Below are 13,491 nucleotides of genomic sequence, written 5' to 3' on the forward strand. Positions count from 1 at the left end.
TCCCCTGAAAATATCTGTCAACGTGGCTAGGCCATGATTCCCAGTGTTGTGTGGTTGTCTTCCATTCTGTGATCTGATGTAACTGTCCTGTGTGTTGTAAATCCTATCTCCCCTGTGGTTAATGAGGCAAAATTATGCTAGAGAGGATGGGGGGGGTGATGTAACACCCTTACTCGGGTCACATCCCTGATCCGATATAAGGGGAGCTTCCCTGGGGTGTGGCCAGCATCACCGTTTATCTACAAGAGATAAAAGGAGAGAGAAGGTAGCAAAGAGACGGTGGCCTACTACTACCAAGAGGAGCCGGGAGCAGAACACATCCTTTGGATCCGGGATCCCTGTGCTGAAAACCTCCTAGACCCAGGGGAAGAATGACGACAAGGACCTTCCCCCACAGCGGACAAAGAGAGAATGCCTTCCCACAGAGCTAGCACCCTGATTTTAGACTTCCAGCCTCCTAAACTGTGAAAGAATAAACCTGTCGGTCAAAGCCATCCAGCTGCGGCACTTCTGTTACAGCAGCACTAGGTGACTAAGACACTGACCGACGGGCCAACTCCCCAGGAGCCTCAGAGCTTCCCAGGGTGAAGAGGCCCTTCTGCACCACCCAGGCTTCCTGGGCCAGTGCCAACGGTGGGTGCTGGAGAACAGGGGGACCCAAAGCTTTTTCCTATCTCCCCACCACACTCAGCAATTCTCAGTTGCTCCCCCTTGCCTGCGGAAGTGAGAAAATGCTCCCCAGCCTTTCTGCCTCTCTGTTTTACCAAAATCTCTTCTCCCTTCTGTCTTCATTTCCTCCTTCTCGCTTAATTTACAGAAATGTGAAGCTAAAGTGTTTTAAAAATAATTTTGGTTCACTGAATCCAATTTTCTTTCTGGCTTTTGCACTTTCAAGCTTAGTCTTCAGATGCCATTTTGTTTCTTTTATGTGGTTGTTGCTTTTGCTGTTGGTTGCTGTTGACCTGATTCTGACTCATGACGACCCACATGCCCTCTGCCAATTCCCCATGCTCACTTCAACAGTGGGTCCAAGAGGCAAAAGCAGGGTTTCCACCGCAAGGCGGCCCACGTTTCCCGGCCCGGCCCTTCTGGGTGAGCACTCTCTGATGGAGACAAGCTGCCCACCCTGCTGTCAGAAAGCGAGCTGAGGTCCCTCGTGCGCCAGCCTCCTGAGCGCTCGCCACCCCCGCCCGCCCAGGCACCCGACTTGGAGCATGCTTACTTCAGGTGGACCTCAGTGCACTGGCGCTGGGGGGCAAAGCAGGCGATGGCCCACACCTTGATCTCGATGCCGGTGTGAAACTGTTTGTTCCTCATATCCCACACACCTTGCACAGGGGTGGCGATCGCTTTGTTCTGCAAGTGGCAAGAAGTTTAGAGTGAGAAAAAATGGGGAATGGGTTCCTTTGTCCTTGGACTTTGTCATCATCTTTATCACGGTCGGAAACCCTGGTGGCGTAGTGATTAAGGGCTATAACTGCTAACCAAAAGGTCAGCAGTGCAATTCCACCAGGTGCTCCTTGGAAACTCTACGGGGCAGTTCTACTCTGTCCTGTAGGGTTGCTGTGAGTTGGAATCAGCTCAACAGCAATGGGGTTGGTTTTTTGTCACAGTCAGTCCTGTTGACTGGACAGTGGCTCCTCAGGGCAAGAACCAACCCCGTGGTTTGTCCCCCTCCCCGTCTCTGCACTTGCCTAGCACCATAGGCACTCCATGAATGTTTGGCAGGGGTGATGGGTAGTTGATGAGTAGGTGGGTGAAAGGAAGATGGGTGGATGGGTGGGTAGATGGGAAAACAGATAAACGGATGGACAGAATGAGGACAGATAGATGGTAAAAAATAAGAAGAAAAATAGCACAAGCTTCTGGAAACTAATTCTACCCTAGTAGAGCGTCTGCCACACAAAGAACGATGCTTTTTAACTTTGCTGAGATCGTGAATTATCACCTGTTGGAAATATTAAAGGTATCCTGAAAGATTTTTAAAAAGGACTAAGGAAAGTCAATCCTTTATGAGGTCCCGTAAGTCTTACAGGTTAAGACTAACATAGAAAGAATGCCTCTCCTTGAATTTGGCCTCTGCCTCTGGTGATGGTTCGGAACCTGAAACAGGGCAGGTGCCAGTACGCCACCCCTGAATGTGCGTGCGTGCCTGTGCACACAGGGTCCCCCTGCCCCACCCTGCACGTACCCTGCCCCCGTAGAGGATGGAGGGTGGCTGGAGGACTCGCCCAGTCACATCTGTCATCTCGTCTTTGACCATGATTCCAAATTCACGAACGTACGGATCCGTATTAAAGCTTGCACTTCGCATCTTGAAGAGAGGAAAAAAAAAGACACAGCGTCAGAAGCAGTGTTTGTTCTTTCTAGAAGCCCGTGTCTGTCCAAAGGCACAAGGGCTTCCTGGCCAAGGGCATCCCATGTGGACCTCACTCACCAATTTGCTAATCTCTTCCTGCCGATCGGGCGCGGACCTGGCAGTTGCTCTGATCATGGTTGAGGTTTGATTGTCAGTGAGTTTCTTTATACATCTCTGTCCTGCCACTATGTTACAGACCTGCGGACAGATGAAAGCTGTGGTCAACTGTGTGCTCGGCCTAGCCCGGGCACGCCCCCCCCACCCGCCACAAGTATGGTGGTGGCGGCCACCCCTGAAGCCCACCAGGAACGTCAGGCCTGTGAGCGGCAGGAAACCGCAGCCCCCATGGCCACACACCAGCATGGCAGGCCTCTGCACTCTGGCCCCAGGGTACGTGAGCAGGGGTCGGCCTGCCTTCCGAACTGCCACTTCAGAAAACCAGGGCCGTAACCAACTGAGCAGTTAGAAAAGTACCGAGAATGTAAAATACTAAAAGCGTTAAAACTTGTTTCTTATAACAGCGTTTGCTCTTCTCGCAGGCCAAGGCAGTGTGGACAGGGAGGCAGCGGGGACGTGGCGGGGGAGGGGGGCAGTGGGGACCGGGGGGCAGCGGTGATGGGGGGGCAGTGCATTCACCTACTCCTTGCTCTGCGCTGGGGCCCACTGGGCACACATCATCTCCTTTCACACTTACACACAGTGTTACTAAACCCATTTTATTCACGGGGAAACTGAGGCTCAAAGAAGGTCACTAAGTAGCCCAAATCCCACAGAGCAGAGATGGTCAATTCTGGACTAGGCACCTCAACTTGGCCTCTGCTGCTTTCTGCCCGGTCCCAGCCCCCATCCCCCGGCCCCCAGCAGCCCCTAAAGGCCACAGGCCTGAGCGCACAGGCAGTGACTTGCCTCCAGTGGAAGGTAGGTATGTTTCTGCTCCTGGCCGACTTGTAAACACGGGAGGTGAGGGTAGCGCAGCACTAGCTTGTGCCTGTCCTTGAAGTACTGGGCCACCGTGCACTCCACCGTCTGCCCGCTCTCCTGCTGCAGAGGGAACCTGGAGGCAGAGGGGCTCAGCTGAGGATGGCCCGGGAACCCCAAAACAAGTCTGCTTTTGAGGGTTGAGCATACAGAAGGTGGTCAAAGCGCTGCCCAGGGGTCAACACCTGATCCTGCCCTTTGGCTTGTGTGGAGTATCTGGGCCCCTCAACTCTCACTCGTCTCTGGAGCCGGAAAGTGAGAAATACTCACAGGCACGTAATGCGCGTAACCGTCAACTGCACGGTGTGCATGCGACGTGTGGAAAAGGGTCAGCACAAGTAAACACGTGTCACCCTGTTCCAGCAGACAGTGATGGGTCAAGCCCCTGCCCAGAAGGTGACACCTTCCAGTAGTAAAATAAAGCATGTGGCCAGTTAAGGGCAGAGAGATAGCTGGGCACCTCTACGGCTGAGCCAGGGGCAGGAACGGCAAGGCGGGGGGCTCCACACGTGAGTGGAGGCCTGTCTGGTGATGGGCCTCCCCCGTGGGGATGGTGCCACAGGAAGTGCCAACTCAGGACAGGTCCATGAAACCCCAGCTTCTCCTGCCCCGACCCACTGCTTGACCCAGGCTCCTGGGTCTCTCTGCAGACTGCCTAGTGGTGGGTGGACAGTGAGACAAGGACACAGGCCACTCGCCTTCCAGACAGGGTGCTGGCCATCGTGGTCCCCCAATGAATGGACCATGAAATAGACAAATGGACCCTTTCTGGGCCTGGGAGATGCCAACGCGGGGTATGGGGCTGAGTCCATCTCTACTCCAAAGTGAACACATGGGCAAGGCCTGTGTGGATGTGGAGGACAGACTGTGTTCTTAAATGATGACAGCATGGCAGGCAGGGGCAGGCAGGCTGCCAGCCACCCACCACTCTGCAGCCCCACGCTCAGCACTGAGGACAGGCTGACAAAAAGGGCTTCGCTCACCTGCAAAACTCAGGGTGGAAAAAGTATAGGGGCCCCACCCCCACCCCATACAGGTGGCAGTTCATTATGTGAGTTTTTTCGGTGTCATAAGAGTCTGCCTAGGTATAGTATTTGTACTGGAGCCCTGGTGGCACAGTGGTTAAGAGTTTGGCTGCTAACTGAAAAGGTCGGCAGCCCTAATCCACCAGCCGCTCCTTGGGAACCCTATGGGGCAGTTCTGCTCTGTCCTGTGGGGTCACTATGTATACAGTGTGTGTGGGGTGGGGGGTATGGTTTTGACGTTTTAAAAAAAGGATGAAGTGGTCCTTCAGAAAGAACCCCTGCTCCACGGGAGGGGGACAGTGAGAGGTGGGGCTAGTCTGGAAAGTGCTCCTTTACGTTTGGTGGCTGGCTGGCCGCCGGGTCACGTTGCAGACACGGTACTTCCTCTTCATCTGCCCACAGTGCGTGATCTCCACCTTGAGACCTGAGGATGCAGACAGACCCGCCTCAGCGCCAACCTCAGCCTGGTCCAGAGTGCCGGCTCCCACCCCAGAGTCAGTTCAAAGAGGAACCATGTCACGGGGACCCGGGAGCAGCTGTGGGCCCCTCCCTGAGAGGGAGAGGACACAGGGTCACCCCAGGACGCCTGTCCAGGCCGCCTCGCCCACAGAGTGGCTCTCTCTGGGAAGGCCAAGGCTAACGTCCAGGCACCACTTTTAAGGATCTAGGAGATGGCGTGGGCTTGGCTTAGAGCTGGGTGTCTGCCACGTGGCCCTGTTCTTCCTTCAGGACAGCTATTTTTAACTGCTGGCCTCCCGAGCCCAGCAGGGGCAGGGGGCCTGGCCTGAGGAGAGGGCATGGAGCTGCCAGCTCTGCCAACACAGAACAGAGAGGTGAGCCACTAGCCCTGGGACCTGTGCCTCCTCCAGTGAAACCAAGGCCCGTGGTGCAAACACCTGCCAGGCTGTCGTGAGGACTGAGGGCAGCTAACGAAGACGCACCTTACACCAAGAACACCCCAAAACGTCAGCCGCCACCCTCTACCAAGGGTTAATGTCAGCCTTAACACCCACGGCTCACCATTCCCGATTCCCCACCCTGTTTCTTTACCAAGGGGCTCTCCAGCCTTAACACCCACGGCTCACCGTTCCCAATTCCCCACCCTGCTCCTCATCCCACACAGAACATGCGTTTATCTAGGAAGTTAGTATCCCCACTCCGTGAAGGGGTTTATTTCACCTTGGGGCTAATCCACCTGATGGCTAGTGTCTCCTGCCACCTCCCCACCCTTGAAAACAGGAGCACCCACTGCCAGAGCTGGCAAACCAAAGCAGGAGCAGTCCCATCAGGGTCTCATGTCCGCCCCCCAGCCCGATGAGCCCCGACAGGCAGTTACCTTTGATTTCTTTGGTAAACTTTACCCTTTGGGAGTCTGTCAGAGGTTTCTGTTGTTCTTCAATACTTTTAAAATCCAAAACTTCACAAACAAACTCGATTACTGGCTGTGCCTTATAAAATGCTGTTGCTGAGACTGTAGGCGGGAAAAGAAAAAGGCAGAAAAGGGATGAGACGTCTAGTGCCTGTCCTACGAGGCACTTTGGAAAGTGGCGGTCCAGAGACCCCCAGCGCCTGTAGGGCCGGCACACGCCTGCTCTGTCTCTCCTGAGGGCCCACTTGAGGGCCTGAGAGGCAGGAAAGCAGACAGCAAAGACACTGTGGTCCTGGATTCCACAGGGGCAGGCGGAACAGAGCCCAGAGGGAGGCCCAGCTGCCCGACACCCCCTCCACAATGTCACCCTCTGAGAGTAAAACTAGTTCTGAAAAATAAACAAAACCCAACAGATCATGGTCACTGTGCACTCTGGATTTTTTAGAACGGTTTCATTTTAAAAACTGACTCTTTTTCCTGTCTAGATATTTCTGAAATTTACTGCTCCCTTTTAGGTAATTCTTTTTCTTTTTCCTTTCTTTTAAAAAAATTATTTATTTTATTTTTGTTGTTGTTGAGAATATATACAGCAGAACATACATCAATTCAACAACTTCCACAAGTACAATTCGGCAACACTGATCACATTCTTCAAGTCGAACAATGATTCTCGCCCTCCTTTTCCAAACAGTTCCTCTGCCATTAACATAAACTCACTGCCCCCTAAGCTTCCTATCTAATCTTTCAAGTTGCTGTTGTCAGTTTGAGCCCATACAGATAGATCTTAAAAGAGCACAACGCTCATGCTCACGTAAGACGTGCTTTACTAGTTAAACTATTGTTTGGTTTTAAGAAGGCTTCAGGGGATATTTTTGGCTTAAGGTTTAAAGATGATCTCAGGGCAATAGTTTTGGGGGTTCATCCAGCCTCCATGGCTACAGAAAATCTGGATTCCTTGAAAATTCACGGTTCTTTTCTGCATTTTCCCCCTTTTGATCATGACCCTTCTGTAGAATCTTCAATTAAAATGTTCAGTAATGGTAGCTGGGAACCACCCAGTTTTCTGGTCTCATGGCAGAAGTGGCAGTTGTACACAGAGGCAATTTTTTTCAATAAATCCATAGCCTGGCAGGCATGGTCTGGAGCGTCAGTACCTCCTCAGTTCCACCCTGCAGCCACTACCAGGCTTTGCTTACCATCGATATTCAGCATCATTTTCCAAAGTGAAGGCCGGACGGACTGATGGAAACCGAACCAGACCTCACGGCCCCCACCTAGGGGGTTTGAGCAGCCCTCGGAGGCAGTAAAGAAGGAGCGGCCCACAGGGGTGTACCTGGAACAAAAGATCACCTTGCGTGAGCATACACATTTCTAGAAACAACAGGCCACGATGTTGCAGGTCACCAGCGTGACTAGGCAGGCACTCACACGCTCCTGCTTCTCTACTCCTCACAAAGCTGCTTTCACTACACTGCACTGGCCCATGCTCACGCCTGCTGCGAGGGATGCGGTGTGGGTGGGGGGCACTGCAGCCCTCATCCCATTGCTCAGCAGGTGGTGAGAGTGGTTTGCCCTCGAGACCGCTCAGGGTGGGGGCCACAGGGGGAGCTCCCTGGTCTGCCGCCAGCAGGAGCTGGGTTCTCCCCCTCCAGCACCGCCCTGCTTTACTATTTTCATTTCCCCAGTAGCAGATCCACGCCCCCGTCACCATCCCCGGCACCTAGGATTCTCTGGCTGTTATGGCTTGGATTTATCTCCCCAGAATAGGTGTTGTAAATCCTAGCCTGTATGCCTGTGGTTACAACCCCATTTGGGAATGGGTTGTCTTTGTTATGTTAATAAGACAGGATTAGTGTAGGATGTTCTTGAGTTACTCTCTTTTCAGATATAAAAGAGAATAAATAAATGAGAAAAGCAGAGACTGGGGGGCGGAAGGGGCACAAACAGTCACAGGGAGATTGCCCAGGAGCAGAAATTCAAAGACACAAGGACCTTCCTCCACAAAGAGGAAGCCTTGCCCTGGAGCTAACGCCCTGAATGCCGACTTCTAGCCTCCTAAAAAAAAAAAAAAAAAAAAAAATTTTTTTTTGACTGTGAGAAAATAAATTTATGTTTGTTAAAGCCACCCACTGTGGTGTTTTTGTTATAGCAGCCCTAGATAACTAAGACACTGGCCGGTCCTTGGTCCCTGCCTGGTGCCACTCACCTCATGGATGGCAGGTGCCTCATGACCACGTCCAGGGCCTGGATGGTCTCGAAGGGGACGCTGGGCAGCCGCCCCGAAAGTGCATCGTGTAACGCCTGTAGGCTCACGCAGGACACCCACTTGATGGACACTTTGAAGATGCGGTCTTTGCCTTCTCCTGGCAATGTGACCTCAAGCTCCACCTGCAGGACCCAAGGCACACACGGTCATCCATGCACCACCAGAAGGGCGGACGCTGGCTGTGGTAGGCCTCTGGAACACTCCTGGGCTCAGGAAATTGAGCTCAGTCCTTTACACACACACACACAGAATGTGACACTTTCCTCCACGGTTTCTGGGTGCCGACGCTGTGCCAGGTCAAGTGGACAGAGACCGCTCCTCAAGGAGGTCACACGGTGGGAGGTGTGGGAGGAGGCAAGAGCCGCTCAGCCTGGGGGTTCAGGAAGGCCTCTCTGAGGTGGGCCCAGAAGACCTAATGGCTGCAGCTCGCCAGGGGCGTTAGTCATTCTCCAGTTTTCGTAGCGCTGAGGAGGCTGCACCAGGCCTGTGACAGGGGTTCCCGTTTTCTGGGTCCCTAAAAGCCTATGAGCTAGCTCGGCAGTGAATAAATCACAAACAAAACGCCTTCTCAGAATAGCTATGTGATAAAACAAACAGAGCAAAATGCTAAGTAACAACTGTAGGCTCCAGATGGGCGCTCCGTGTCCAACTCTTCCACCTTTTCTGTATCATTAACGTTTTTCACATTAAAGTGTCGCTAAATCGTAACCTTTGAAACCAAGGGCGAGGGACAGCGAGGGATCAGACGCTGGCTTCTGCTGGAAGCCACCCTACAGAGCCCTCCCTTGTCTTGACTGTGTGAGAAGGCGTGGCAGGACTGTGGCCTCCAGGGACTAAACATGCAGCGACATCAACTGCAATAGCACTGATCAGAATTTCCTGGGGAGAAATTAAAATTCTCAGCCAGACCCTTGGTATGTTGGCCACAGGGGCCTGAGCAGTCCAGAACAGCCCTGTCTGACAGAATTTGCTGTGACAATGCAAATGCGCTAATCTGCACAGTCCAGGATGGTGACCACTGACCACATGTGGTATTGAGCACTTAAAGGTAGCCAGTGTGACCGAGGAGCTGAGTTGTCAACCTCGTTTACTTCTGATCTAAATGGACAGAGCCCCAGTGGCTAGTGGCTACTGAACTGGGCACGGACAGCCTACGAAGTGCCCCATGGAGCCACACCAAATCCACATGCCTTTTCTCAGTTTCTGATGTGGCCTCCCTGCAGTCCTGTGTGCCACGTTCTGCCCGGGTTCATCTTCACCCATCACTTCCCCCCATGACTTAAAGCCCTGCAGTCACACCATCGTTTGGCAGTGACTAACACATTCCACAGAGACGGCTCCACAGACCCCACTCAGCTGATGACTGAAGCCTAGAAAAGCACCTTCAATGCCTGCTGATGCTACTTCCCACTGTTGGCTGAAAGTTCATCTGAGAGCTCACAGACTATATGTATACTTGATCCATAATCACCCTAAAGTCCCAGTAAGAGGTTTGCTATTAGCCACATCTCACACATGAAAAAAGCAGACCCCCCCCCCCCAAACTTAATAAACAGCCCAAGTCCCCACAGGCACTAAAAGGCAGAGATGAGGGTTAGACCAGGCTGGTCTGACACCAAAGGCCCCTTCTCAACACCAGATGACCAAGGGTCGAGGTCATTCTCGGGGCTACACAACACAGATACACAGCCACCGTTGATACGCCCAGCTGCTCCCCCACCACTACCCAGGCCTCGGGCCCAGGCCCCCTCCCACCCAAAGGGAGGACGGGCACACTATCGTGCCAGCCCTGCACAGCCGACCTGTGAAGCCCTCCCCTCACGGCCCAGCACACACCTCCACGGCCTCCAAGTCCCAGGCCAAGCAGGACCCGACTGCTCCTGGCACACTCATCCATTCATTCAACAATTCTGTAGGCATCTCCTCCTCTATGCGTCTCATCGTCCACGACCCCGCAAGCTCGGCCCCCAAGGAGCCCCTTCCCTTCTGTACCTGCTACACCTTGTCTGAGCCTCACAGAGCCGTAAGCTACACAGTACTGCAGCCACCTGAACACCTGTCCCCAGGGAGACGCACCCTTCTCATGTGCCCTGAGCTCCATCCAGTACAGGCCCACCCGCCCCAAAGTGGAAATGGGCTGAAGGTCCATTCCTAGGGGAGGGGGAAATAAGCTTGGTGTGTTCATGGAGCAGGAAACCCTGGTGGCGTAGTGGATTAAGTGCTACGGCTGCTAACCAAAGGGTCGGCTTGGGTTTGGTTCACAGAGCAGTGAAAAGGGAACAAACTCACCAAAGCAGATGGATTCCAACTGTCTACTATCGAGCAAAGGTGGCAAGCCATGGGAGGACACTACAGCACGGTTCTTTCAGAGCTCACAAACAGGTAGAAGGGAAGAAGACAGTGTTGGCAAAGACACACACAGGTGACGAAAACGATAAAGAGCAGTGGAGAAGCCTATGAGACAGAGTAGAACTGTCCCATAGAGTTTCCAAGGAGCACCTGGTAGATTCGAACCTCTGACTTTTTGGTTAGCAGCCGTAGCTCTCAGCCCCTACACCACCAGGGTTTCCAAAGAAGAGGCCAGTGAACACAAATCCCCGGGACAGTGGTCGTCAGGAAGAGGAGGAGGCGACGCAGTCATGGGGGTAGCCTGCAAGGGCTCAAGGGTGGTAGGAGGGGATTTCTGGGTGGTGGGTTCACGGGTATTTATTACTACCTTATTTTTTTAATTTATTTTACTTTTTCACTTTAATTATGTTTATTACTCGTTTATTTTATATTTTGTTGTTGAGAATATACACAGCAAAACATACACCAATTCAACCATTTCTACATGTACAGTTCAGTGACATTGATTGCATTCTTCGAGTTGTACAACCATTCTCACCCTTTTTTGAGTTGTTCCTCCCCCACTAACATAAACTCACTGCCCCCTAAGATTCCTATGTAATCTTTCGAGTTGTTGATGTCGCTTCGATCCCATATAGTTCTTAAAAGAGCATACTGCTCAAGCCAGACATTCTTTACTAGTTAAGCTAAACTACTGTCTGGTTTTAAGAAGAATTTAGGGGATATTTTTGGTTTAAAGATGATCTCAGGGCAATAGTTCCAGGGGTTCGTCCAGCCTCCATGGCTCCGAATAATTTGGTTTCCACAAGAGTATTACTTTTTTTATACGTATCTTGTTAACTGGATTTCAAAATAAAAATTCAAATAAATCATATAAAAGTAATAATAACTAAAGGCTAACACTTAACTTAGCACTAACAATGTGACAAGTCCTCGGGTGGCATAAAAGGTTAACTCACTCAACTGCTAACCAAAAGCTTGGAGGTTTGTTTGAATCTACCTAGGAGCGCCTCAGAAGAAAGGCCTGCAACCTACTTCCAAAAAATCAGCCTCTGAAAACCTTATGGAGCGCTGCTCTACTCTGACACACACGGGGTCACTATGAGTCAGAATCGACTTGATGGCAACTGGTATTGGTACCGGTAATTATTTAATTCACCCAATAACCTATTCTTCCTGACACCCTCTCCTCCACCTCCACCTTCAGTCAGGGGAGGAGTTGCCAAGATCACGCGGCAGTAAGCAGAGGACTGTCCCTCTCTGACAGCCGGTTCCACAAAAGGAGACAGAGCCTCAGTGTGGCTGTGGCCAGCTGCTCCTGCTGGGGGTGGGTGCTGGGGTGGCCTAAGTGTGGACAATGGGAAGGCCGTTCTGCTGACAATAGGAGAGAAAAGCTGCCGGTTCCCTTTGTTCCCAAGGGTACCCCAAGGCACAGCACAGGGCGGGGTGAGCTGTGAGTGGGACCAGCGAGGGTTAATGTCTGAGTTACATGGAAACCCTTAGACTGTGACGGGCCAGCTAAGGAGTCCAATCTCTCCAGACGGACCACAGACACACAACCAAGCCCCCTTGTTCTTGAAAACCATCGGGGTGAAGAGAACTGGAACTGGGCCAGGAAAGGTTCTACAACCAGGACAAAGGCCAGGAACCTCACTTTAAAGGGTGCAGAGGAGCTGCATGGAGCGGGAGAGAGGGCGAGAAGCAGCTGGGTTAAAGGGTTCTTGTCCAGGACGTGTTCGGGTCCCAGGCCAGCCCATCACCACCATCTGTTGCTGGGGAAGGAGGGCAGGGCTGGCAGAGGCACCCTGCCACGGCAAGGACTTCAGGCCTGGCTGTGGCCCTCCTGGGGCCTGCCGGAGGGGCTGGTGCCAACAGCGGCAGCTGCTGGGCCTCATTCCAGAGTCTCCCCGGAGGGGACGTGCAGGCCGCGTCTGGTTTCCAATGTGCTTGGGGAACTGAGTGTTTGAAGGCCCCTGTGTCTCTGCACAGTGACACGTCTCCCCACCAAGCAAGTGGTCTCCCCTCTGGGTGACCTTGCCACAAAACCACGGGATCTCAAAATTGCCCTCAGAGCCAAAACCAGCACCTCTGAGCCGAGATGGCTCCATTCAAGACACTTTGACAAGTGTGCTGCTCCTCTGGGGGACCCTCAACCCAAGGGGTGGCAGGTCAGCCCCTAAGACACAGGCCGGGGAGACCCACACCTTGTGTGTCAACCCCGAGAGCAGAGTAGGAAGCAGAGATGTCCCCAAGACTGGGTTCTGGCCCTCCAGCACCTCCCAGGATCTCCCACCTCTGCCTACTCCCTGCCTGTCTATCAAACATCCCTGGGCCCCCGAAGTGCAGAGGGTTCTGCTGCTCTGTCAGAGTTGGCCTCGGCCGCCCCAGCTCCCTGGACTCCTGGGGGTTCACACCACTGTAAAAATGCTGGGGATCCCAGCACCGAGAAGGAGCTTAGTCCTTTTACACGATCATTAAAACACAAAACCAAAATTCTAAAATCACCTGCAGAGAACTTGCAGACCCCCTGCCCCCCCACCTCCCAATATCTCCGTGGATGGCAGTTTGACCCTGTGCTCAGCTGACCTGCCCTCTTCTCGAACCCGAACACGGGGGTTAAGACGCCAATTGTGCAGGTCTCTCTCGGGGGGAGCCAGCTTGGGTTTGTATTAAAACTACTGGTTGTTTGTCTTCGTATGTACGACAAGGATGATTTCTGAGCTCGGTCTTTGCTCATCCACAGCTTACAAACAACTCCCACTATCACCCTGGAGCGAAGATGGCACTGGCCAGTGACAACCTCCCGACAGAAAATTTTTACTTTTTAAATAACACCATGACAAGGATAGCAGACACTAAGAGAAGGTGACACTTTAATACAGCTCTGCTCCTGGGCTGATGCATTGCGATCATCACCATTTTAGGGAAGTCACCGGCCGCAGCACAATGCTCGTTCTGTTTCACTGCCGTCCATCGCATACACACCTGTGTCTAAACCGACACCTTCCACGGGGGCTTTACAATTCCACCGTCTCACCTAGTGGTTCTCGGTGGCGGCTTGTGGTTCGCGCTGAGTGTGTGTACGCGCGTTAAAATGTCAAAGTCTGCTGGTTCCAAGCCGTCCTGAGCTCCTCTCTCTGGACTT

The 13,491-nt window shown here is 52.7% G+C and overlaps 1 protein-coding gene across 2 annotated transcripts in view; it reads right to left on the minus strand.

Moving 5' to 3' along the window:
• The window catches only part of AGO2 (argonaute RISC catalytic component 2), a 107,323-nt gene that overhangs the window by 25,525 nt on the left and 68,307 nt on the right, over positions 1 to 13,491 (minus strand). For both annotated transcript variants that reach the window (XM_064268119.1, XM_010588519.3), the window contains exons 4-11: positions 7,938 to 8,119; positions 6,928 to 7,064; positions 5,699 to 5,833; positions 4,699 to 4,786; positions 3,266 to 3,413; positions 2,438 to 2,557; positions 2,192 to 2,314; positions 1,223 to 1,356 (exon numbers count right to left, since the gene is read on the minus strand). In XM_064268119.1, the coding sequence (XP_064124189.1) occupies positions 1,223 to 1,356; positions 2,192 to 2,314; positions 2,438 to 2,557; positions 3,266 to 3,413; positions 4,699 to 4,786; positions 5,699 to 5,833; positions 6,928 to 7,064; positions 7,938 to 8,119 (1,067 nt within the window). The remainder of the gene's footprint in view (positions 1 to 1,222; positions 1,357 to 2,191; positions 2,315 to 2,437; positions 2,558 to 3,265; positions 3,414 to 4,698; positions 4,787 to 5,698; positions 5,834 to 6,927; positions 7,065 to 7,937; positions 8,120 to 13,491) is intronic.

The sequence above is a fragment of the Loxodonta africana genome, chromosome 14 (assembly GCF_030014295.1).
Source record: "Loxodonta africana isolate mLoxAfr1 chromosome 14, mLoxAfr1.hap2, whole genome shotgun sequence".
NCBI lineage: Eukaryota > Metazoa > Chordata > Mammalia > Proboscidea > Elephantidae > Loxodonta > Loxodonta africana.